This window comes from Delphinapterus leucas, chromosome 6, assembly GCF_059928025.1.
Source record: "Delphinapterus leucas isolate spDelLeu-1000000601 "Yukka" chromosome 6, BTC_Dleu_Yukka2, whole genome shotgun sequence".
NCBI lineage: Eukaryota > Metazoa > Chordata > Mammalia > Artiodactyla > Monodontidae > Delphinapterus > Delphinapterus leucas.
The window spans coordinates 119,083,046-119,109,440 of NC_143134.1; the positions used below are offsets into that span (position 1 = coordinate 119,083,046).

Below are 26,395 nucleotides of genomic sequence, written 5' to 3' on the forward strand. Positions count from 1 at the left end.
TCGAAATGCTAACCCCCAAGGTGATGGTATTAGGAGGTAGGGGCTTTCGGAGGTGATTAGGTCATGAGGGTAGAGCCTTCATGAATGGGATTTGTGCCTTAAAAGAGGCCCCAGAGAGCTCCCTTGCCCATTCTGCCATGTGAGGACACAGAGAGAAGAAGGCTGTCCATGAACCAGAAAGCGGCCCTCACCAGACATGGATCTGGTGTCCATGATCTCAGACTCCCCAGCCTCCAGAACTGTAAGAAATAGATTTTTGTTGTTTATAAGCCACCCAGTTTGTGGTGTTTTTGTTACAGCAGCCCAGATGGACTAGGACACAAGGCAGACAGAGGTCTGAAGTTGTATTCACCAAGGTAATAACAGTGGGGTATCACTGGGTAACTGGTTTAAGGAATGGTGAAAATTTCATCGTGTCTTCAGTGTTTCTAAATTTCTGTAATGAACATGTCTTGTTTTTATGATAAGATAAATATTTTTATTTAAAAATTCATATACATTAAGTTCTTTTCAGAACTATATGTTGATAGCTCTTACTAATCTACATTAACTTTTTAGGCTTCTGTATTCTTAAATTTTACCTTTTAATTTAATTTAATCATTTCTTTATTTCTTTATTGGCTGTACCATGCGACATGCAGGATCTTAGTTCCTGGACCAGGGATTGAACCCGCGCCCCCTGCAGTGGAAGCATGGAGTCTTAACCACTGCACCACCACGGAAGTCCCTATTTTGTTTTTTGAATTGAAATACAGTAAAACTGGTTTTATTTTTTGGCATAAAGTTCTGTGAATTTTTTAACATATGTATACATTTGCATAACTACTACCACCACCAGGATTCAGAGCAGTTCCATGACCTCAAACAAATTCCTTTATGCTGCCCTTGTAGTCACACCTACCCCTCCCTTAACCCACAGCAACCACTGACTTGTCCTCATCACTGTATCACTATAATAGTTTTGTCTTTTTGAGAATATCATATAAACGGAAGTACGCAGTGTTGGAGAAGGTCATCACGAGGACGTGATGGCTGGTCCACCCAAGAGCTGGATCCAGGCAGTGAGAGGCTCCTCACTCCCTCCCTGTTCTTGGAGTGGAGTTCTGCCCACATTTCCCACAGTGGGAGCCGTTCTCAGGGACACAGCCTTGAGCGAGTATGGTGTAGTTGAGACCATCTGGACGACAGATGTGACTGCACCCAGGTAAGGCCTCTACAGAAACTTGAAGCTTCTGGCTGGTAGGTGTGGAGATCTACTTGTCCAGCAGCCACCCAAGACAAGCCCCGTAAGTCAGTCCCTTTGCTTATTAACCCTGCCACCTACCAATCTGGAGTGACCTGCCTCTTTCTTTGGTCTCTCCTGTCCTCCAAGTACAGAGGCCAGTTTCAGATTTCACCTGGGAAGCTCCAGAGGGTGTGAACCAAGATGCAGTGTGTAACCTTCTGAGGCCGGTTTATCCATTCACCCATTGAAGGATATTTGGGTCATTTCCCTGCTTTGGTGATTATGAATGGAGCTGCTATAAGCATTCACGTATAAGTTTTTGTATGAACATAAATTTTCATTTCTCTAGAGTAAATACCTAGGAGTGGGACATTTGGGTCCCACAGCAAGTGGATGTTTAACTTTTAAACTGACAAACTGTTTTCCGGAGTGGAGGAACCATTTTGCTTTTCCACCTGCAATGAATGAGCGTTCTGGTTCCTCTACCTCCTCACTAGCATTTGGTATCGTTGGTCTTTTTTTTTTTTTTTTTAAATCTTGTTTTTCTGCTAGGTATGTAGTGCATGTCACAATGGCTTTAATGTGCATATCCCTGATGGCTAATAATATTGAACATTTGCCTTCTATATGTCTTCTTGGGGTTGTTTTCTTACAGTTGGGTTTTCAGAGTTCTTTATACATTCTGGATACAAGTCCTTTATTGGGCGTGTGATCTCACAGTCTGTAGCTTGTCTTTTCATTCTCTTAACAGTCTTTCACAGAATGAACATTTTTGATTTTGATGGAGTTCGTCAGTTTTTTCTTTTATGGATTGTACTTTTGGTGGTATGTTTAAGAACTCATTGCCTAGCCCTGGATCATGAATATCTTATCCTCTTTTTTTTTTTTTAAGTTTTATAGTTTCATGTTTTTTCATATTTAGATCTATGACCCATTTGAGTCAATCTTTGTATAAGATGTGAAGTTTAGGGCAAGGTTTTTTGTTTTTTGTCATTGTTGAGTTTTTGCATATGGATATCCAATGGTTCCAAGACCGTTCATTGAAATGATTATCCTTTCTCCATTGAATTGCCTTTGCACCTCTGTCAAAAATCAACTGGCCATAATTATGTGTGTCTATATCTGGACTTCCTGTGCTGTTCCATTGATCCATGTAGCTCTTCCTTCACCAGTACCACACTGACTTGATTGATAACGTCTGCCGTATAGTAACTCTTAAAACTGAGTATTGGGAGTCTGTCCACGTTAACCCTCTTTTCCAAAATAGTTTTGGTTATTCTGGTTTCTTTGTCTTTCAGTATAAATTTTAGAACTGGTTTCTTTATGTCTTAGAGACTGCTAGGATTTGTATCGGAATTGCATTAAGTCTACGGATCAGTGTGTGGAGGATTGACATCTTTACTGTATTGAGTCTCCAATCCATAAACACAGTATGTCTTTTCATTCCTTTAGGTTTTCTTTGCTTCCTTTCATCAACACTTTGTAGTTTTCAGCATATGGACAGTTTTCTTTCTTTCCTTTTTTTTTTTTTTTTTTTGCGGTACGCGGGCTTCTCACTGTTGTGGCCTCTCCCGTGTGGAGCACAGGCTCCGGACGCGCAGGCTCAGCAGCCATGGCTCCGCAGCATGTGGGATCATTCCCGGACCGGGGCACGAACCCGTGTCCCTTGCATTTGCAGGCGGACTCTCAACCACCGCGCCACCAGGGAAGCCCCGGACGGTTTTCTTTCTTTCCAGTCTATAGCCAGCTCTCTCCCCACCCCCACCCACTTTTTTCTTGCCTTGTTATACTGACTAGGACTTCCAGTATGATGTCGAAAAGGAGTGGTGAGAGTGGACATTGTTTCCTTGCTCCCAATCTTAGGGGGAGGGTGTTCAGTCTCTCAGCAATAAGTCTGATGTTAGCTGTGTGTTTTCGTTTTTGTTTTGTAGTTGCCATTTATCAGGGTGAGTCAGTTCACTTCTATTCCTGTGGCTGAGAATTTTTTCAAGAATGGATATTGCATTCTGTCAAATTCTTTCTCTGAATTGATTGATATGATCATGTGGTTTATCTCCTTTTTTTTTTAACATCTTTATTGGAGTATAATTGCTTTACAATGGTGTGTTAGTTTCTGCTTTATAACAAAGTGAATCAGCTATACATATACATATATCCCCATAACTCCTCCCTCTTGCGTCTCCCTCCACCCTCCCTATCCCACCCCTCTAGGTGGTCACAAAGCGGAGCTGAGGGGCTTCCCTGGTGGCGCAGTGGTTAAGAATCCGCCTCCAATGCAAGGGTCATGGGTTCGAGCCCTGGCTCGGGAAGATCCCACATGCTGTGGAGCCACTAAGCCCGTGCACCACAACTACGGAGCCTGAACTCAAGAGCCCACAAGCCAAAACTATTGAGCCCACAAGCCACAGCTATTGAGCCTATATGCCACAACTACTGAAACCTGCACGCCTAGAGCCCGTGCTCCGCAACAAGAATTAGCCCCCGCTCATGCACCGCAACAAAGACCCAACACAGCCAAAAATAAATTAAAACAAACAAACAAAAAACAAAGCACGGAGCTGATCTCCCTGTGTTATGCGGCTGCTTCCTACTAGCTATCTATTTTATATTTGGTAGTAAGACAACCCTCAGAATGCGAGAAAATATTTGCAAATGAAGCAACTGACAAAGGATTAATCTCCAAAATTTACAAGCAGCTCATGCAGCTCAATATCAAAGAAGCAAACAACCCAATCCAAAAATGGGCAGAAGACCTAAATAGACATTTCTCCAAAGAAGATATACAGACTGCCAACAAACACATGAAAGAATGCTCAACATCACTAATGATTAGAGAAACGCAAATCAAAACTACAATGAGGTTTTTCTTCTTTAGGCTGACCGTATGGTGGGTTACACTGATTGCTTTTGAACAGTGAACTAGTCTTAAATTCCTGGGATAAACCAACTTGGTCTTGGTGTATTATTCTTTTTATCTATTTCTGAATTTGGTTTGCTCATGGTTTGTTGATGAGTTTTGCATCTTTGTTCATGAGAAATATTGGTCTGTAGTTTTCTTTGATTGTTTGTCTTTATCTCGTTTTGATATCAGGTTGTGTCAAAAAATGAGTTACAAAGTGTTCCCTTCCCTTTTATTGGGTAGGGTTTTCTCCTCTCTTTAAATATTTGGTACAATTCACCAGTAAGTTATTCGGGCAAGAAATCTTCCTTTTTGGAAGGCTTTTAAACTATAAATTCAATTTCTTTATGAGTTATAGGATGAGTCAGGTTATCTATTTCACCTTGGGTGAGTTTTGGTACTTTGTTATTTTGGAAGAATTTCGCCATTTCATATGAATTTTTGAGTTTATGTGCACAGAATTGTTCTATTCCTTGCTATTCTTTTCATGTCTGTGTGCCTGTAGTGACCTCTTTTCTTTCATTCCTGATATTGATAATTTTTTTGTTTTCCTTTGTCAGTTTGCTTGCAGTCTATCCATTTTATTGATCTTTTCAAAGAACAAGCTTTTGGTTTCACTGATCTTCTCTGTCATTTTCCTGATTTCAACTTCATTGATTTCAGCTCTTATCTATTTCCTTCCTTATGCTTTGGATATATTTTAAGCCTCTTTTTCTAGTTTCTTAAAATGGAAGCCTCAATGATTGATTTGAGACCTTTCTTTTCTAATATGAACATTTAATGCTATAAACTTTCCCCTAAACACTGCTTTACCTGCATCCCAAATATTTTGATACATTGTCTTTTTCATTTTTCTTATTGATTTCTAGTTTAATTCCACTATGGTCAGAGAACATACTTTGTATATTTTAATTCTTTTAAATTCGTTAAGGTTTATTATGACCCAGGATCTGGTCTACCTTGGTCTCCTAGTTGCAATCAAAAAGAATGTGAATTCTGAAATTGTTGGGTGGAGTGTTCTATAATATGGCACAAATGAACCTAACTACAAAACAGAAACAGACTCATAGACATAGAGAACAGACTTGTGGTTGCCAAGGGGGAGGGGGAGGGAAAGGGATGGACTGGGAGTTTGGGGTTGGTGGATACAAATTCTTACATTTAGAATGGATAAACAACAAGGTCCTAATGTATAGCACAGGAAACTATATTCAATATCCTGTGATAAACTGTAATGGAAAAGAATATAAAAAAAGAATGTTTATGTGTATACCTGAGTCACCTTGCTGTACAGCAGAGACTGCCACAACACTGTGGATCAAATATACTTCAATTAAAAAAGTGAAACGAACAAATAAAAGAGTTTGAAATGTCAGTTAGATACAGGTGGTTGATGGTGGTGCTCAGTTATTCTGTATCATTGCTGGTTCTATCAATTACTAAGAGAAGCTGAGTCACCACACGTAGCAGCTGCTCAAGTAGGGGTCAAAATGGCACTTTTGAAGGACAAGATGCCTGAGTCCTCACGGCTGCACTGGGTTGTTCATTGCACCATCTTGGGAGGCAGACACACATGGGTTTGAATCTCCACAGTCCCCCTGCTTCCTAAGGGAGAATTCATGGTTAACAGCTGAGTTTCAGACGTCACCTATGTACATCCAAACACACATATGCCTAGAACTAACTTTTCATTTCTTATGACATTGTTGAGGAGGGAAGTTTGATGGAGTCTGGGTATTCACTGCCTTTCCCCCTCCCTGACCTCCTAATAAACGTTTTGTTGTTTTCTCTGAGACTTTGTGGGCTGATAAGGAGTAATGGTTAGAGAAGTTAGGATAAGTCGAAAGGGGCTAAGTTAAGTTGCATTTAAAAAAGAGCTCATTGCTATGAAGGAGAAAATACTTGATTTGGAAGGGAGTGAAGAGGAGAAATTTAGAGGCGCAGCTGTGAGGATGAGAGGGCTTCAGGGGAGACGTGTTGAAGGGGGACTTTTAGGGAGCTGAGCAAAATATCATGAGGTGTAATCCCCCCTCTGCCAGTACTCCAAGAGTCTTCGGTAAAGACTGACTTGACTCTTTGATGCCTTTGAGCCGCACTTGTGTTTCTTCGGGCTATGACGTCTTGCCGAGTTGGGCCTGAAGGTCAGACAGAGGCCAAGCTGTCATTCAACGCATTAATTTGTGGGACACCCTAAAGGAGCTTGGGGGAGTAGGGTTTCTTTCTTTCCAGACACAGGAGGCACAGAACTATGCTCCCTACGCCAGCAGGGGAGAATTGGCCAGAAGTTTACACGTTGGAATTCAGCGAACTCCTTAATTTTGAAAGAACTGTATTTAAAGTGGATCACTTCCTCCAAGAACAGGTCATCAACTCCCTCCGAGCACAGTGGTCTGGTTACTTCAAAAAATATATTTTTCCCTTTGTCAAGTTCACAGAACTAGGAGGAGCCACTTGGTGGTGGTGGTAGTGGTGGTGGGGCTTTAATTAGAAATGTTTGGGGGAAAGAAAGGGGAAACAACCCATCCCAGATGTTGAACCCGCTCCCTCCAGTCACTTGCCCCCAGCTCTCTGAGTTTTAAATGGGAAGGAGATAATCAGAACCAATGATAATAATAGCTTGTTGTACCCAGCAATTATTGAGTGCTTGCTGGATGCCAGACCATTTCACATGCTGTGAAAGTGCCTAGGCCAGGACCTGACATTAGGAAGATGCTCAGAAAGTATTTGCTGACTGACTAATATTGGCCTATTCTGCCAATGATGTTTCAGTGCTCAGGGATTTTGTTCCTTTTAACCGTAAGTCAGCCGCCATCTCAAGAGAAAGACAGGCCCATGAGGCCATCTCGTGAATAAAACAAAACTTCTCCACCTTCAATATTTCAGACTTTTGTTATAAATGGCAGAAACCCAACCCAAAAAAGCCTAAACAAAAAAAGGGAACTTATCAATTCATATGATCACACCACAGAAAGTAGGGGGTGGGGAGCAGGGACTTCTCTCTCTTCCTCCCTCTGCTTCTTGTCTGTGCTGGCTTCATTCTCTCCTAATGCAGATGGTCTCCCCCCTGGGGGTAGGGAACATGGCTGCTGGCGTCTCCCCCACTCACAGCCTCTGAGTCTTGTTAGCCTGGAAACACGAAAGATTCTTCCCCAGTAGAAATATCCCAGGGAAGGATGTTGATTGGCTCCACTTGGGTCACGTGCCCATCTCTAGACCAATCTTAGGGAAGTATTTTGGTTGGCTCTACTTGGGTCACAGGCCCATCTCTAGACCAATCACTGTAGCTGGAGAGATGGGACAGTATGATTAGGGTCACGTGACCCTCTTTGTTGGGGGAAGTCTGTTGGTATCCGTTACCTGAAGGAACGGAGCACTGTTCTTAATTGTAGGCAACAGAAGCTAACTTTTGCTGATTTAAGCAGTGCAACTGGGTGCTCACACGTGAGCTAGGGATTTCATGCTTGGTGCTAACCAGGTGGAAACCAGCCCCCAAAGCCATCGCAGCCCCAGTCTGATAACTATAGGCTGTGGCTAGCACCACTGCCCCACCACGCCGGGAACGTGATCTTGTTGTCACTGCCACCAAGGGGCCAGCAGCTTCTTTGTCTGGCTCTGGACCCAAAGGCCAGCATGAGTGTATATGATGGGTGCAGCCCATGACACCCATGCTTCAGCTGCAAGGGAGGATAGGAAGTCAAGTGGCTGTATTTTAGTATTGTGGGTGGCCAAAACTCCAAACAAACGTACACCACAGGGTGTATATTGTACATTTGTGCGTGGCCACTAACCACTTTGTTTCGGGGGATTTTGTTCCTCCGATGTAGACCTGTTTCTACTAAATGTCAAATGAGAGGTAACCAGATCTCCTTTTGTAGTGGAGTCCCCACCCCATTAAATCTTGGCACTTGCAAGTGGCTCCTCTTCATGCTAAGAAGGTCACGACTTGACGTCTGGGCTGGCGAGCATCATTTCTCTCTTTCAGATTTTCCAAACGGGCTTTCTTGGGAAGCAGCTGCAGGCATCATTAATTTAAACATCTTTAATCTGATTGTTTTTGCAATTCTCTGCTTTAATCAGAGGTCAGCTGTCACAGCTCAGTTGTTAAGATGGGTCAGTTTCCTTGATGGACATCATTTCCGTGACACCTTGGATCCTTTGCTGGAGGTTTCCTGAGGGCAAACTGAATTGGCAGGAAGTGAAAGGAGACACGGGGGCAGGGGTCCAGGGTGGTGGGAGAATTCATTATCCTCACTGCAGCGGCTGAGCTCAGCTTCACTCAGAGGCAGAGAGAGGCCCTGGCTGCCCTCCCCAGATCTCCTGGTCACTGGGAACGCCTTACTCTGCTTTTCCATCCACCCTCCTCAGGCAGCCAGGCCCTGCCTTAAGAAAAAATCTTTTTATTGTGGTGAAATACACATACCGTAAAGGTCGCCATTTTAATTACTTAAAAACATACAGTTCGGTGATAATTTGTACATTTACAATGTTGTGCAACTGGACCACAACTGTCCAGTTGCAGAACATTTTCATCACCCCCAAAGGAAACCCCATACCCACGAAGCAGGGGCTCCCCCCCGGCCCCTCCCCCAAGCCCTGGGCAACCACAGATCTGCTTTCTGTCCCCATGCGTTTGCCTATTGTACTTTCTGGATATTTCCAGATTTGATGCATGGGATTCCATATACGTGGAATCATACGTACGTGGCCTTTTGTGTCTAGCTTCTTTCATGATGTTTTTGAGGTTCATTCATATTGTAGCATGAGTCAGTACTCCATTCCTTCTTATTATTGAATAATATGACATATTTTGTGTATCCATTTACCTGTGATGGACATTTGGGTTGTTTCCACCTTTTGGCTAGTGTGAATAGTGCTGCTGTGTTGGTGTACAAGGTTTTGTTTGAACACCTGTTTTCTATTCTTTGGGGTATACACCTAGGAGTGGAATTGCTGAACCATATGGGAATTCTGTGGACCTGCCAAGCTGTTTTCACCGTGGCTGCCCCATCTTACATTCCCACTGCCCTGCTCTTCTTGACCTGGCATCTTTAGATGCTTTGCAGTGACTTTTCTTGGCTGTCACGCTCCCCTTCCATAACCCTGGAGACAGGCTTTCGGAATCTTCTGGTTGACAAGAGCCAGTCTGCTGAACAGTCCAAGCTAATGTACTGGGAGAGGGTTAGGGATGTCTTGTCTGAGCCAAGTGCTGTATCATGGGGTCTTCTGGAGTGAATCCCTTCATCTGTGCCACTTAACACAGAGGAACTGGTGCTGACAGTGGGCATTTAGTCCTGGTAGGAGGGGAACTGTGGCTGTGACAGGAGTGGGGGGGGTCCTGATTTGGGGGCAGGTGGGGCTTTATAGAATCGCTGGCTTTAATGACCCTGTCCCCAATACAAAGACTGTCCAATTCTGACCTTGTTCTACAACCATCTGGGGGAAATTATTCAAACAATGGGAGAGTATAAATTAAGGGGAATTACTAAAGAAACCTGGATACAGCTCATGGTGTTTTAAATGTACTGATTAAGCTCGTGAGTTTATCAAACAATGAATGAAAGGGCTTGGACTCTTCTTGTTCTATCCATCCATTCACACGACACTTATTTATTGAGCTCCTACTATATGCCCGTGTGTGCTAGGGCTTGGGGACATGAGTCAAATGTGGTCCTTGTCCTTTGGGGGACACTTTCTCGTGGGTCACTTTCTACAGTGGACAATCACAGCTCTTTCCTCAGGGCGCCTCAGCACCTCCTCCAGGGGCTGGATTCCAAAGGCAAAACGTAAGAAGTCTAGGTATAGAAAAATTGTTTGTTGATCCCTTTAACTACTCATGAAGATCACTGTACATGGGTTTTTTGTGTGCTGCTTGAGTAGAAGTAGCTGGGTAAAGCTGTGCACCATATGAGGGGAAACAGAAGGACAGGTACGTCACAGTGAGAATGCTTTTGGCTGCAAGTAACAGAGAATGCAATGCAATTGGCTGAACTCTGAAGGAAAATGCGTCATCACACGTGACAAGAAAGGCATACATAGGGCAGCTCCAAAGTTCTCTTCTCTTTGCTCTTTTCTTCTCCCCAGGCTGGCTTTCCTCATGGTTTCAGGCTGCAAAGTTCCAGGGGTCCTATGCAGACACGACATCACTGAGTGGAAGAAGAGGGGCTCTTTCTTCCTTGTGCCTCTTTTTATAGAAGCTTTATAGCTTAGCTTTTACACTTTGGCCTATGAGTCATCTCAACTTAATTTTAGTGTATGGTGTGCGGCTGGGATCCAGGTTCATTTTTTTCCATACAGATATCCAACACCATTAGCTCAAAAAGACTTCCCTTCCCCATTGGCACCTCTGTCAAAACTCAATTGCCCAGGGATGTGCAGATCTATTTCAGGACTCTTTTCTGTTCTATTGGCTGATTCATCTTTCTTTTTGCCTATATTACTCTGTCTTAATTACTGTTGCTTTAGAATAAGCCTTCAAATCAGGCAGTGTAAGACCTCTGACTTTGTTCTTTTGCGTCTCTTCTGGAGACACACTAGCAGGGTTCCTTCATGTCCCATTGGCCAGGACAGCCTCAAATGCCCATTCCCAGCTCAACCACTGGCCAAGGGACTGGGACCACATGGGTGACCTAGCCCATCAGAATTTCCCTTGGAGAGGGGAAATTCTTCCTCAAATCATGTGGAAGAATAGTAGACACCTGAACCCGAAAGTCAGGGGGGAAAGCCAGGCTTTCCAGGGAGAAGTGGGGAAAATTTTAGGGTAAGAAGCCAACAGTGTCTGCCAAAATGCACAAAGCGGTTCAGTGGAATTTTTAATTATAGGAGAGAGAGAGAGAGAGAGAGAGAGAGAGAGAGAGAACAAAAGAATAAAAGGGACATACAGTAAACCTCAACTCAGTCTGGGTATTCTTCCCAGCCACTGACGACAAAGACAAAGGTGACATCATGGCCATAAGTGACAACAAGGCTTAGCATACAGCACAGTGAGCAACGACCCCTGCCAACGAGGCCAACGAGGCGGGCTCCTTCTCCCCCGACGACAGAATCAGGGGCTTGGCGATACATGAGCTCCATCTGGGGGATGACAGGCCAGGTCTGGGTGGTGGAGAGCGAGTCTTTGAGCTCTTGGCTCTGCCTTAGCTCTTGTCATTGTTCGTTTTTTTTTTTTTTGCGGTACGCGGGCCTCTCACTGCTGTGGCCTCTCTCGTTGCAGAGCACAGGCTCCGGACGCACAGGCTCAGTGGCCATGGCTCACGGGACCAGCCGCTCCGCGGCATGTGAGATCTTCCCGGACCGGGACACGAACCTATGTCCCCTGCATCGGCAGGCGGACTCTCGACCACTGAGCCACCAGGGAAGCCCTCATTGTTCGTTCTTGAAGGCATGCGGATGAGTAACAGCTCCTGTGACTCTTGAGCTACTCCAATATTTCTTGGGACCATCTCAAACCATTCCTTATGGTACATGTGACTTGGAGGGTGGTCCCACGGAGGGATGGCTTCAGCAGTCAGTCACTCAAGTGCCCGCACACAGTTATGCCGATTCTGACTCCCTAGTCCCCCCTCCTTATCCTCAGTAGCTCCATCTTCCCAACTTATTTGTCAGCTCCTTCGACTCGTCGCTAGTCCTGTCCCCCGGGGCCCTCATTTAATTCTTCAATTCCTTCCAGAAGAGAGAAACAAGGCTTTGAGGCTGTTCCTACTTCTCAGGCCCTGGGCGTGTGACCACAGAAGGACGGGCAGACTTAGCTACACCATTGCTTCTCTCTCTCCTTTCATTTTCCCCAGGCACTTTGGTGAGACATGGTAGGATACGACTTTACGGCATTTCAAAGGTGCTGAGGGTCTGAAACTTGAGTCCAAGTCCAGCCCAAGGAGCCGCCCAGCCAGGTCCACGTTAGCTCTAGAACTGCTGCTTGCTGGGAATCCTGTACAAATCATCCCCCCGTGTTTCTGAGGCAGCCGATCACGGGTCCTGTAGAAAGGCAGGCGTGGATGCCAAGTCAGCCTGGACACAGGACTCCACCTCTCTGAGCCTCAGTTTCCCCACCTGTCCCACGAAGGGTAGACACTGACCTCAGCGGAGATCTAAGGGGGTGTTTGGCAGTGTTTGGCACTCAGTAAGCATCTGGCAGCTGCTATCCACCATTAGTCTTTTTACTCTTTCAGAGGAATAAAGAGGTTTCCTTCAGGGAGAGGGCTGGGGTGGGATGAGGTGAGAGGTGGGTGTTAGAATCACAGAGGCTCTGATATGACCGAGACTAGGACGCCTTTAGGGAGTGGGACGTGAGGAAGTGAAAGGCCCGTTGGTCGGGAGGGGCCGCTTTTCTGGGACCAGCCAAGTATCTAGAGCCCTGGGTTCTGATCCAGACGCCCAGCTGGTCTTGGATCCCAGTGTAGACACAGTAGACAGGCCTGGATTTCCAAGCCAAGGCTGAGAGCAGGTGACGGGTGGGGGGAAGCCATAACAAGGCATGCCTCCTTTAAGCTGATGGGCCAGACCCACGGTGCTCTCCATAGCAAACATGTGGTATGCTAGGAGACAACTCCACTGAGACTACTCCTTCTGGAAACAGGGGGAAAATGTGGATGATCTCGAGTTCAAAAATGTGGGCTCCCAGGAGGTCTGTAAAGTCGAGGTGGTGGGATGGAAGTTGGTTGATGAGGTTCGGTTGTGTTTTCTCTGGCCTCCTGGGCCTCCTGTGCTCAGGCTCGGCACTGTGGGCCTTGTCACTTGGGTGACCATGTTTACGTTCTTGGGAGCATTGAGCGCCGGGAAAGGCTCAGCTAGGCCATCCTGGACGACAGGTGCCTACCCAAGGCTCCCTTCCACGGCAATTGGGGGAGGCTTTCTACCATGAGCTCAGACATTCCCTTGCATCCTTCTTGTGTCTCCAAGCGACCCCGGAGATGGTTCTAGAGTGGGGGAGTTGCAAGAACCACTGGAGGCCATCTTGTCAGCCCCCTTCCATCTCCCAGATTCTACAAATGAGGAACCAAGACAGAGAGGGCGAGGACCTCGCTCAAGGTCACAAGGCTATTTGGGGACACAAATCCATGGTCCAACTTGTTCTTGTGATCAGCCTGAGGAGAAGCATCTTGCTTTCCCTGGGACCAGTTCTGCCCTCAGCTCCTCAGGAAGAAGGTTTATGGCTTCTTGGCATCTACAAGTTGGACCCTCTGAACTTCGACCTTTCTGAAATGCAAATTGGAACAGGTTGCTTCCTGAGGGACAGTCTTCAGTAGCTCCGCAAGGCCTCTGCAGAAACCCCATGCCCTTTGTAAGACACGTAGGGCCCCTCAAGATCTGGCCTCTGTCCTCTTGTCTGCCATCAGCCTCCAGTCATACGGGCTTGCAGTGGGTCTCTCGTGTCCTCCTGCCTTTGCACATCCTGTTCCCTCTCCTCGAATGCCCTTCCCCTCTTGTTCTTGAAGGCTTCTCAGGCTCACTCTGTGGCCTCTTCTGGCTCCTGGGCTCAGCCACTCCTTCCTCTGAGCTCCCAGAGCTCTTGGTAATTCCTCTATTAGCACTTAGCTCATTGACTTAGAATTATTTGTTTACATGTCTCTTCTCCCCTGGGTAGGAAGCATGTCTTACACATCTGTATGTCCCCCCTCCCCCAGCAGGGCCTAGCAGAGTGCTGGACACCCAGCTTAGGCTCAGCCAGTGTATGTATGCAGAGTGAATGACCGAAGGACTCATTTGTCCTCAAAAGTCCCCTGCACGGTGCCTGAAATGTCACCGTCTGTGAGCCCTGCCTGGGTCCTGGCTCCTGTTCGCCTTTGCCTTCCCACAGCTGCGGCCTCTTTTCTGTCTCCAACAGCTGGCCCAGCCCTGCCCAGATTCTGGGGCCAGCCACAGCCTTAGCACAGGAAGATTTAAAGAGCCAGTGTTCAGAAGTGCAGGTGACTCAACCTCCCATTAGCTGCACCGTGAGTTCTACTGTCACCTGGGTCTAGGCACTTGGTTCCTACCATACCCCATGAGACAGGCAGCTCCCCAGAGACCATTTTCCCTGGACCCTAGTGCTTCTTATAAAAGGTCCTTGCCCTGGTCTAGAACTGGGTCCCTGAGGATGCGTGTCACTTCTTCCCCATGGCCAGCGCCCAGACATCGGGCCTTTCTGATACCCGCTGACCCATTTAGGTGGCAAACCTTCATCGGGCACCTACCATGTGCAGATACTGGGTCTCTGCTGCCCCAGAGCTCAGAGTCAGGGTGGGAGGGGCAGAGAAGACATTGGTGATCAGACAAGGGGCTGTGGGGTCACAGGGCAAGGTGCCGAAGTGACCTCAGAGGCAGGATCTGAGCTGAGATGGAGGGGGAAAGAGAAGTTATGGGCAGGAGGTGGGTGGTGGTGGGGTGCTTCCTCCTGGTTGAGGGCTCCAGAAGGGAGGGGCTGGAGAAATCCACCGCCCCCGCCCCCATACAGACCCAGAACTTTCAGCCATGTCCATGGGGCTGCCTGTCCCTGTCCTGGGAGCATGATCTTCTCGGGGGAGGGACTGAAAAGTGAGAGGACCAAGCTGGGCTCCCTCCCGTGTTTCTCAAAATGAGGCAGGCCCACAAAAGCTGTCTCTTCTTTATTTATTCAGTCAATATTGAGTGAGTCCCCACCACGTGCCAGGGACTGGGCTGGGGAACTGGAGGCTGACTGGGGGAAACAAGATGCAGCCCTGCCCTCAAGGGGCTCCTAGGCTGGTAGGGAGAGAGACGCAGAAATAAGCTATGAGAACACAGGCTGAGCTGAGCAGTGGTGGGGTGCCCGACCCTCTCCAGGTGGTGGGAGGGAGCAATGTCTGGGAGGGGACGGCTATAGGCACCCAGGCAGCACCACTAGCACCTCACATGTGTCCCAGAACGCTCACATGGGATCCAGGGGATCTAGCGAGGCAGGTGGGCAGAGGGGCATCCCCCATCCTCTGGAGTCATCAGATGACCTTAGACAATGTCTGATAACACTCCGAAGAGGCAGCAGAGCCCAGGGGCTTCGGAATCTTTCTAGAGCTGGCTTCTAATCGACTCTCTACTACTTGAGAGCTGAGTGACTTTGGGCTAATGACTGAGCTTCAGTCTGCTCATCTGTAAAATGGGTTTAGTGTTACTGCCTCCCTCGAGGGTTGCAGCGAGCACTCGAGGAAATAACAACTATGTGAAAGCGCTTAGCACACAGTAGCTGCTCAACTTCCATTGCTTGATTATAGTAACAGTAATAGACGATAACTGGGAAGCACAGATTCCTGAGGAAAGAAAGGGAGTTACTGTGTGTGTGTGTGTGTGTGTATTGGGGGGGTCGGTTTTTAGGGGGCTGGGTGGAGGGAGCCACAAAAACCAGGGCCCGAGGGCAGCCCTCCAGGGCAGGGGCAGCGCCCTTCCCCCCCCTCTCCCGCCCCCGCAGCGAGGCGCGCGGTCGGCGGGAGGCGCAGGTGTCCAGGGCCTCTCGTGCGTCCCCATCCCTTGCGGCTTTGGCCGAGGGCCCAGCTCCCTTCTGCCGTCCGCCCCGCGTCCTCCCCTAACCTCGGGTCTGGACTGGCGAGCAGCGGGGCCGGGAAAGTTTGAGTCACAGTGAGGGGAGCGGAGGAGGCGGGGCCCGTGACCCTGAACGGGGTGGGCTCTAAGACCGCCTCGGTCTCCCAGCAGGGGGACCCCGCCGCAAACCCACGTCCCGCGCGCACCGGCCGCGGTCCGACGGAGCGAGGCGCCGCACTGCAGCCGTGCGTCGGGTGGCCGCTGGGCGCACCAGGGCGGTCGCGCTCTCAAGGCCCAGCGAGCCTCCACCGCGGCAGCCGCAGTCCCTCGGCCGCGCTCAGCAAAGATGCCCCGGGCGCCGCTCTTGCGGCTGCTGCTGGCGGTCTCGGCAGCAGCAGCGGTGGCCGGCGAGCCCGGGACGGCGCTGCCCCCTACCACGGGGGATGCCACCCTGGCCATCGTCTTAGACGTTACCGGCTCCATGTGGGACGACCTGATGCAGGTGATGCACGGCGCCTCGCGCATTCTGGAGCACAGCCTGAGCCGTGGCAGCCAGGCCATCGGCAACTACGCACTGGTGCCCTTCCGTGATCCAGGTAGCGACCCCCCGAGCCCCCGGCGTCCGCCGCGCCCCTGGCCCGGTGTCCTGGCGCGGTGCGCTCACCCGCCCGCATTGCGCCCCGGGCGCACTGGACGCCTGTAGGCTGCACCGCGGCCCGGCGGGGGCGCCTTCCCGACGCCTTCACTCTGCCCGAGGCCGGGCACCTGGGGCAGGCCTTGCAGCCGCCGGGTCCTTTCCCTGGGAACCTGCTCTCCCCTTCTCCCGCGTCTCCCAGCTTGCGTCGTCAGGCCAGTGACGGAGAGGCGGGGGCACTGCGTTCAAATGCCGCGCAGCCACCTCCTGGCTCTGTGACTTCAGCAAGTGACCTCACCTTCCGGAGCCGCACCTTCCCCCTTTAGGAAACGGGGCGAGAACTGCCTCCCAAACTTGCTGAGATGTTGAAATGGGTCCTTCGTGTCCAGGGCCTGGCGCGCATGAGCCTCCGCAAGGTTTGCGGATTTGCCTTTGTTCATTCTTCAAATTCGCTCCCGTCGTGGGCTTCGGGGGCCGGAAGAGCCACCCAGGCAGGAGAGCTTCGCGTCTTGCCCCTCACCTGTTCTCGCGAGAAAAACAGCAGGCGCGTCGCCTCTACCCGCAGTATTCTCACCGCGAGGTCCCCCTACCTAACACCTTCTACCCTGCAGACAGCACCTCCTGGCCTGCAGCCCCCTATCTTTCAACTAGGTGTTAGGGGCATGCCCTTGAAAAGATCCCAGGGAGACCCCACTGTGGGGAGTTTCAGGGAAAACAGCTGTGGAGCGTGCTTAGACTCCCAACTTTCTGAGTGGCAGGACTGCTTTTTCTCCAACATTTTTAATGAAAAACTTCAGACTTACAGCAAAATGGGGGGGGCGGGGGTGGGAAATACATAAACACCTGTCTGCTCACCACCCAGATCCTGTGATTAATTTTGCTCCGTTTTATCACGTTCTCTATTAGTCACCTCTCTATCTAGTAGGATAGCTTTATAAAGCCAAAAAATAAAATAAAAATGGCAGATTCCTTGCAGAATTGCTCTGCAAAGTGTTCTTGTGCTGAAAAAATACACAATGGCCCAAGGCTGTATGAGCTAGTAAGCCCTTTTAGAAGAATTTTTCTTTATTAATCACAGCATCATTACAGATATTTGAAAAATGGGCCGCAGTCGGTGTACGTAATCCCGTGCAGCCCTTAGGTTGAGTGTGGAGTCCCTCTGCTTCCAGGAGTTCTGGGCTCTGTAGGGCTCTGCAGCTCAAAGCACAGAAGTCAGGGGTCTAGAAAAAGTTTCCTGGGAACATCAGAAGGACAGCTCCCATCTGGGGGTCAGGGAGCAGCAAGGCTGGTGGAATTGTGAAGACGTGGGGTGTGAGGTGTGTCCTGGGGGTTTCAGCTCTGACGCAGTTCACCCTCTACCCCCCTAACTTTCTCACTCCCTTTCTGGGTCATTCTTGGGTTTCCAAAGATATTGCATTGAGAGAGCTTAGGGATCATTTAAGCCAACGCTTCTCTTACAATTGGAGAAACTGAGGCTCAGGACACGGATGGGACTTATGCAAGGCCACCTGCCAGGCTGATGTAATTTCTGATTCATAACCCATATTTGTCTCTAAAATGCTTGGCTGCAGTTGTAAGGCAGGAGAGCAGCCTGTTGGAACCAGACATAGTGTCCCGGGACCCATAGTGTCCTCACTGCCCCCTCTCTGGCCATCATCTTCATGAAGCCCTCGTGCCATCCCCAACCTCTCCTCTCTGGGCGCCGAGTGCGTGCATGACTCTCCAGCCTTCACTCCATCTTCTATGAAACAAAAAAATCCCATCCTTCTCCCCGCCCCTGCTCCCCAAACCATACTCCCTACAGACCCCCCAGGTCCAGTGGAGGGGGACCTCAGTGTTTATTGAGCCTCTGCTGTGTGCACGAGCTTGTGAGGCTTCCAGTGTGAAGGGGGCAGGGTTCACACCAAGGAGCCGGCAGTCTGCTGGCGACAAGCCAGGCAGAGGGTGGAAGGTGTCACTTCTGACAGCTCCTGACCATCAGCTCGCAAGGGAAAGGACCAACCAAAGGCTGTCTGAGGAAGCATCACTGGAGCAGGACTTGAAGAAGATGAAGGGAAACTTAGCAGCTTTGGACCATTTGTCAATGCTAGGTGCCAGGGATGCAGTGGGACGGAGGTCGCCCTGAGCACATGGAACTCGCTGGGTGGTGGCTGACATGTAGGGGCAGGTGTATGTGAGTGTGGAGCCAGGGCGTAGGAGGGGTGAAATGGGAACGCGGGGAGAGGCGAGATTGGTCCCGGCTGTGACTGTGGAACTGAGGACGGAGCACTTAGATTTCCTTCTATGGGCTGCGAGCAGCCACTGAGGGCTTCTGAGCAGGGATTGGATCTGTGGTTTAGGTTAGGCTGTGTCTTTTGAATCAACCAATGGAATTCCCTTTGGTGGAAGAGGAGCTGAGAGTCAGGGGTTTTAGCTGACAGTTCAGGCCCCCCCAGGGCTGCATCCTGGGAGGGCCTTCTTAAAGGAACCCCCTACCTTCAACCCCAAAGACCACGCTTTGCAGGGCAAGTTTCAGTGGTTCTGGACTGCACATGCTTGGAGATAAACCAGAACCTGTGCTTTGGAAATATTTTTTAAAGTTTTTAAATGAAAAAAAGTGGGATGTTCCCAAACTGCAAAGTTAGACTTTTGCTAATCGTTTTATTTTGGCTGAAATTTAGGTTGTTTTCGGTTTTTCTCTATTAAAATGTTGCAAAAAGCACTCTGGTGTGTAAATCTTTGTCTGCATCTTTGATTGGTTTTTTCATTGGATTAAGATTTTGGAAGTGGAATTCCTAGGTCATTATAAACACACTGAGTGGGTAGGCAGCTCTTCAAATTGTTTTCCAATGTTTTGGGAGTTTAAACTTCTGTCAGAGGCATTTGAGGGGACTGTTTCAGAGCAGCTGCCCCCAACCCTAGGGATTAGGATAACATTTTTTTTCCTAATTCAAAAGATGGAAAATGATATCTTCTTATTTTAATTGCTGGTGAGGTTCAGTAAGTTCTCAAGTGTTTACTAGATGTTTCTGTGTGTGAATTTCTTCTTTTGTAAATTGTCAGTTCCTTTACTCATTTTTCCATTCGGGGTTTTTAGTGGTTTTCTTATCAGTCAGTATGGGGACTTTATATTGATGATATTAGTTTTTTTTGTTATGTGGTTAGCATTTCCTAGTCGTTTGTCTTTTAATATTTGTGATTCGTGATGTTCTGAAGTTTTAAATGTTTATGTAGCAAAATCTATTGCCTTTTTCCCTTTGTAATTTCTTCACTTTCATTCTCAGATTTTTTTCTATCACAAAATCAGTTAGGTACATGTTCTAGGTTTTTTCATTCGTCTTCTTTTTTTTCTCTTCATATTTAATTTTTTAACCTGGAATTTAAAAAAAATTGGCACTGGTATTAAAAACAATTTGATGTAATTCTTCCAGAACAGGATAATTGATGGTACAGTTACATTTTATCAAATAATCCTTTCTTTTTCATTCATTTAGATCCTGCCTTTCTCCAAAATGACTTTATATCTATTAATTTACCTGGGCTTTCCATTCTGTCCCATTGTATGACCGTTCTTGTTCCAGCAGCACATTGTATTAATTATTTGGCTTTATAATAGGGTAAATCCTTCCTCCTATTCTTAAAAAAATAATTTACCCCCAGCCTTACTGAAATATAATTGACACATAATATTGGGTTAGTTTAAGATGTCCAGTGTATTGATTTGATACATTTATATATTGCAAAATGATTACCACCATAGCAGTTAGCTAACGCCTCCATCATGTCACATAATTACCATTTCTTTTTTTGTGGTGAGAACATTTAGGATCTACTTTCTTGGCGATATTCAAGTGCATAATACAGTATTATTAGTGATAATTACTATGCCGTACATTCGATTCCCAGAACTTAGCCATCTGATAACTGTAAGTTTGTGCCCTGTGACTAACATCTCCCCATGTCTCCCACTCCCTTATTCCTGGAAACCACCACTCTACTCTCTGTTTCTCTGAGTTTCACTTTTTTTTTTTTTTTTTTTTAGATTCCACATATAAATGAGATCATACAGTATTTGTCCTTCTCTGTCTGACTCATTTCACTTAGCATAATGCCCTCAAGGTCCATCCAAGTTGTCCCAAGCAGCAGGATTTCCTTCTTGCTCGTGGCTGAATAGTATTCCATTGTGTATATAAGCTGTATCTTCTTTATCTTTTCATTGGCTGACAGCTTTAAAATTTTAATAAACTTTTAATGAGAACAGTTTTTTTTTTTATAATATATTTATCTTTGGCTGCGTTGGGTCTTCACTGCTGTGCGCAGGCTTTCTCTAGTTGCAGCAAGCTGGGGCTTCTCATTGTGGTGGCTGCTCTTGTTGCGGAGCACGGGCTGTAGGCACACAGGCTTCAGTAGTTGTGGCATGTGGGCTTCAGTAGCTGTGGCTTGCGGGCTCCAGAGCGCAGGCTCAGTAGTTGTGGCGCACGGGCTTAGTTGCTCCGTGGCATGTGGGATCTTCTCAGACCAGGGCTCGAACCCGTGTCCCCTGCATTGGCAGGCGGATTCTTAACCACGGTGCCACCAAGGAAGCCCTAAAACAGTTTTAAATTTACAGAATTATTGCAAAGAAGTTCCCGTATACCCAACACCCAGTTTTCCCTTTTATTAACATCTTATATTACAATGGTACATTTATCACAATTAACAAACCGGTACTGATATGTTGGGGATTTTTTTTAAGATTTTAAGACCAATTTTAAAGTCTTTATTGAATTTGTTACAATATTGCTTCTGTTTTATGTTTTGGTTTTTTTGGCCTCGAGTCATGTGGGATCTTAGGGATCCCAACCAGGGATTGAACCCGCACCCCCGGCATCGGAAGGTGAAGTCTTAACCACTGGACCGCCAGGGAAGTCCCCATGGGTTATTATTAACTAAAGTCCATTACTTTTTTTTTTTTTTTTTTTTTGGCTGCATTGGGTCTTCGCTGCTGCGCGTGGGCATTGTCTCTAGTTGTGGCGAGCTGGGTCTACTCTTCATTGTGGTGCGCGAGCTTCTCATTGCGGTGGCTGCTCTTGTTGCAGAGCACGGGCTCTAGGTGCGCAGGCTTCAGTAGTTGTGGCTCACGGGCTCTAGAGTGCAGGCTCAGTAGTTGTGGTAGACGGGCTTAGTTGCTCCGCAGCATGTGGGATCTTCCCAGACCAGGGCTTGAACCCGTGTCCCCTGCATTGGCAGGTGGATTCTTTTTTTTTTTTTTTTTTTTCGGTACGCGGGCCTCTCACCGCTGCGGCCTCTCCCGCCGCGGAGCACAGGCTCCGGACGCGCAGGCCCAGCGGCCATGGCCCACGGGGCCAGCTGCTCCGTGGCAAGTGGGATCCCCCCGGACCGGGGCATGAACCCGCGCCCCCCCGCACCGGCAGGCGGTCTCCCAACCACTGCGCCACCAGGGAAGCCTGGCAGGTGGATTCTTAACCACTGCGCCACCAGGGAAGTCCTAAAGTCCATTCTTTATTCAGACTTCCTCAATTTTCCCCTAACATTTGTTCCAGGAGCCCATTCAGGATCCCATTTGGTTGTCATGTCCCTTAAGGCTTCTTTTGGTTGTGATGGTTTTTCAGACTTTGTTTTTGATGACCTTGACAGTTCTGACGAGTATTGCCCCGATGTTTTGTCCCTCAGTCATGATTTGCCGGTTGCTTTTCTCCGGTTAGACTGGGTAACGGGAGGAAGACCACAGAGGAACAATGCCATTCTCATCATATCATGTCCAGGGTACATGCCCTCGTTATGACTTATCACTGCTGACGCTGACCTTGATCACCTGACTGAGGTTGTCAGGTGTCTTTACTGTACTCCTTTTCTGTACTGTCCTCTTTGGAAGAAAGTCACTTACACGCAGCCCACACTTGAGAAGTAGGGAGTTGTGATCCACCTCCTTGAACATGGGGTATTTACATAAATTGTTTGGAAATCTTCTGCATGAGAGAGTTGATTCTTTTCCATTTATTTGTTTATTCAATCATTTATATATATCAGCATGGACTCATAGTTTTATACCTTGGGTTATAATCCAATACTACTTTATTTTGTTGCTCAAAATTTTCCAACTTCAGTCATTGGGAGCTCTTTGGCACACACAGTCTGTGTGCCTTTGACATACCCCTATTGTTGTGAATATTTTTAAAGCACTTTCTTACTTTCTGGCACTACAGGGTATTTCAGACTCATCTTATGTATTTCCTTCCCCAGTCCTAGAATTAATAATTTCTCCAAGGAGCCCTGGTTCCGTTGATTGAAAAATGGTATTAGACACCAGCATGAGTGCTAGGGGTGCTTGTTGCTACTGGGGTGTCACCGCTTCTGCATCTTTAGCTGACAGAGCAAGGAGATACATGTTGTATATGTAATCTTTGTGTATACCCATATCTATAAATATTTCTCTGTTTAACTGTCTGTATCTGTATTAAGCTGAACATGAGTTCATTCTGATGTCTCCAGCTCTCATTGATTACCACGTGGATCCTTCCAGCCTCCTATTCTTGCTTATCTATAACCTCCCACGCTGACAGTGACTAACCTGGCCCTCACCCTTCACCACTCACTCGTCATTTACTTAATTTTCAGTTCTTGTCCACATTTATAGTGGTTTTAGCATTGCTAACTTGCACCCCATGGAAAACAACTTTGTTCACTAGAGTACAGTTCTTTTGCCTTTAGTCTTATAGATGCAACTCATTTCCAGAGTTACTTAGCCCTGCAGCTTCTTCATGTTCTTTTTATTCTTCTTCATTTTCAAAATATTCTTGAACATGTTTTCTTTTCAGATGAAAAGTAGAAAACGTAGTCAACTTCCAAAAAAGAAATTCCTACTGTGAATTTGCTCAGAATTGTGTTAAATCTTGACTTGGGGAAGAATTATCATTTTAAAAAATTTAGTTGTTTTCCTCTAGGAGACCTCTTCCTTTTTTTTTTTTACATATTTATTTCCTTTTGTAAAAAGCTTATAGGTTTTTTTTCCTTATAGGTTCCACCTATTTCTTTTTAAGATCATTTCTAAATATTTTGGGTTTTGTATGACTATTTTGACCAGGAATTTTTTTCATTACATATTTTGCAAATGAGTATTGCTAGTATGTTGGAAAGCAATTTATTTTCATATATTTATTTTGTTTCCAACTTTCTTCTGAAGACTTTGTAAAGAAACTAGTTCTAATTTATTTTTGGGGGGGTAATGTCTTGAGTTTTCTAGGTTGACAATCACAGCCTGTCCAAATTGTAATATTGTCTCCTCTTTTCCGATCAAATTTTTTGCTTGTTTGGAATGTTTTGTGGTATTTAGCACAGTGTTAAGTAATGGTGGTAGCTGAAGTCGGTCTTGTCTTGCTTCTGATTGTAAATCATTGTATGATATTGGTTCTTGGTTTGAGGTTTTCTTCATCAGGTGAAGGAAGATACTTTCATTCTTAATTTTCTGAAGGTAGAAAAAAACACCCCCAAAACAAAAATCCCAAATGGGGATGGTGCTGAATTTTAGCCAGTGACTTTCTGGCTTTGTTGAGATATTTGTAAGATCTTTCTCCTGTTGACCTCTGCATGTGATTCCTTCATTTTAAACCATTTCCACATTCCTTGCATAAGCCCTACTCAGTCATTGTGGATTATTCTTTTTTTTTTTTTTTTTTTTGCAGTACGCGGGCCTCTCACTGTTGTGGCCTCTCCCGTTGCGGAGCACAGGCTCCGGATGCGCAGGCTCAGCGGCCACGACTCATGGGCCCAGCCGCTCCGTGGCATGTGGGATCCTCCCGAACCGGGGCATGAACCCGTGTCCCCTGCATTGGCAGGCGGACTCTCAACCACTGCGTCACCAGGGAAGCCCTGGATTATTCTTTAATATACAGCTGGATTCTGTTTGCCAGTGTCTCCTTCAGGAGTTTTCCATTTATTTCAATATATATGATCAGTAAATGATATTCTTCCTTTGTGCTCTTTGTCAAATTTGGCACCAGGGCTTAGCTCTTTCAGTGAATAACTGAAATTATTGTTTCCTCAAAAAATTACAAATTACTTGTTAAATGTTCTAATAACACGACTCTCAAGAGATGCAAACACTTTTAATCATTTTTGTGCTTCCAGACCGTGTGTGCGTGTCGTTCACTTGTATACATATATACACTTAGTTTTTTTATCATATAAAAGACGGGATTATACTACGCATACTGTTTTGCATATTGTTTTTTCTCCCCCACATGCTATATCATGGATCTCTTTTTTTGTTAGGAAATATCGATCCCCCGCATTGTTTTAATGACTACAGAAGGTGTTACGGGAGGGATCTTAATTTATCTTACCGCGATTTATCCAGCCACTCCCACATTATGAAAAATAGTTTGCTTTCAGTTTCCTTACGATATACACACACATTTGCAAAAACATATCTGTAGGAACGGGACTTCCCTGGTGTTCCCAGTGGGTAAGACTCTGTGCTCCCAATGCAGGGGGCCCGGGTTCGATCCCTGGTCAGGGAATTAGATCCTGCATGCATGCCGCAACTAAGAGTTCGCGTGCCGCAAGTAAAGATCCTGCGTGCCGCAGCCAAGACCTGGTGCAGCCAAAATAAATAAATATTAAAAAAACACAACATAGCTATAGGATAGATTCTCAGAACTGCAATTGGTTCATTGTTAAAGCATATGAACATTTAAAAAATTTTAATTGGTATCAGCAAACCGTCCTCCAGAAATACTGTACCATCTAACCCTCCTACCAAGAGAGTGTGAGACTGCTTTTCTCCCCAAACACTTGCTGGCATATGGGGACGTCACTCTTCCCTTTTTTGCTAATTTGATAGGTAAGAAATGGTAACCTGTTTTAATTTGCGTATGTCTGATAGAGAGTGAGTTTGAGCATCTTCTCTGGGTCGCCAGGTGTGCTGTCAACTTTCCCCAGGGAAGAGGTGGTTTTAGGGACTTTCCTAGTGGCGCAGTGGTTAAGAATCTGCCTGCCAATGCAGGAGACACGGGTTCGAGCCCTGGTCTGGGAAGATCCCACATGCTGCGGAGCAACTAAACCCATGCTCCACAACTACTGAGCCTGTGCTCTAGAGCCTGCGAGCCACAACTACTGAGCCCGTGCTCTGCAGCAAGAGAAGCCACCGAAGTGAGAAGCCCGCGCACCGCAATGAAGAGTAGCCCCCGCTCGCTGCAGCTTGAGAGATAAAGCCCACAAAGACCCAAAGCAGCCCAAAATAAAAATAAATAAATAAATTTAAAAAATAATAAAGTATGTTCTGTTATAAAAAAAATGTTTATTAAAAAAAAAGAAAAGAAAAGAAACGGGAGGACTGAGTCCCAGAGATGGGACACAATTTGCCCACGATGGTGGCAGATGGTGAGACCCTGCTTGGGGCCCCTGCAGCGGGAGGAGGGGGTATGTGCACACCCAGAGTGGCCCCAGGGTTCAAGCCCTGCTTTCAAGGAGGTGGGAAAGGCAGGCTCGGGGAAGAGTCCTGGACGTGAGGTCTTTCTGAGACTGGCTCTCTGGCGCCTGGCTGTGACCGTGACCACTGGGACACACAGACTGGGTGACGGACTGGAGGATCACCCATGTGAAGGGCTGGGTGGTTCTTCCTGTGCGTGACCCTCATACGTCCTAGAGGCTCCACCCCCTCGTCTTATTGAGTCGAAAATATTTCCCTATGGAGAGGTGGTTCTGGGCCAAGCTTCTGGGACTCATATGCTCAAGGGCAGCACAAGTGGAGACAAGGTCATGGGTTTAATCATCCCTGCACCTGGCAAGCCCTGCTCAGAGGGAACCCACGCCGCATCTGCCCAGCTGTTTGGCAGGTGCCCACCTTCAGTCACGAACCTCCCGCCCCCTCCAGGAACAGGAACGAGGGGCTGGGGAACAAGTGCCATATGTCTGCAGCTTCATGCATGGTTGAGAGCTTGGATCTGGGGTCAGATGGACCCAGGTTTGAATCCTATCTCTGATGCTTCCTCATTGTAAGACCTTGGGCAGTTTGCTCCACCTCACTAGCCCTCAAATTCTCACCTATAAAATGGAGATAGTAAATAGGAGACTTCATAGGTTTCTGTAACGTTTTTCTCAGTGAATGTATGTCAAGTGCATAGAACAGAATCTGGTGCTTAATAAATATTAAAACAATGGTAGCTGCCGTCATCATCACCCTCATTTTTGG

The 26,395-nt window shown here is 47.0% G+C and overlaps 1 protein-coding gene across 1 annotated transcript in view; it reads left to right on the top strand.

Moving 5' to 3' along the window:
- The first annotated feature begins 15,646 nt into the window (after positions 1-15,646).
- Positions 15,647-26,395, top strand: part of HMCN2 (hemicentin 2) — a 156,346-nt gene continuing 145,597 nt past the window's right edge. The window contains exon 1 of the mRNA XM_089913870.1: positions 15,647-16,186. Within this exon, the coding sequence (XP_089769996.1) occupies positions 15,937-16,186 (250 nt within the window). The 5' untranslated portion in view covers positions 15,647-15,936. The remainder of the gene's footprint in view (positions 16,187-26,395) is intronic.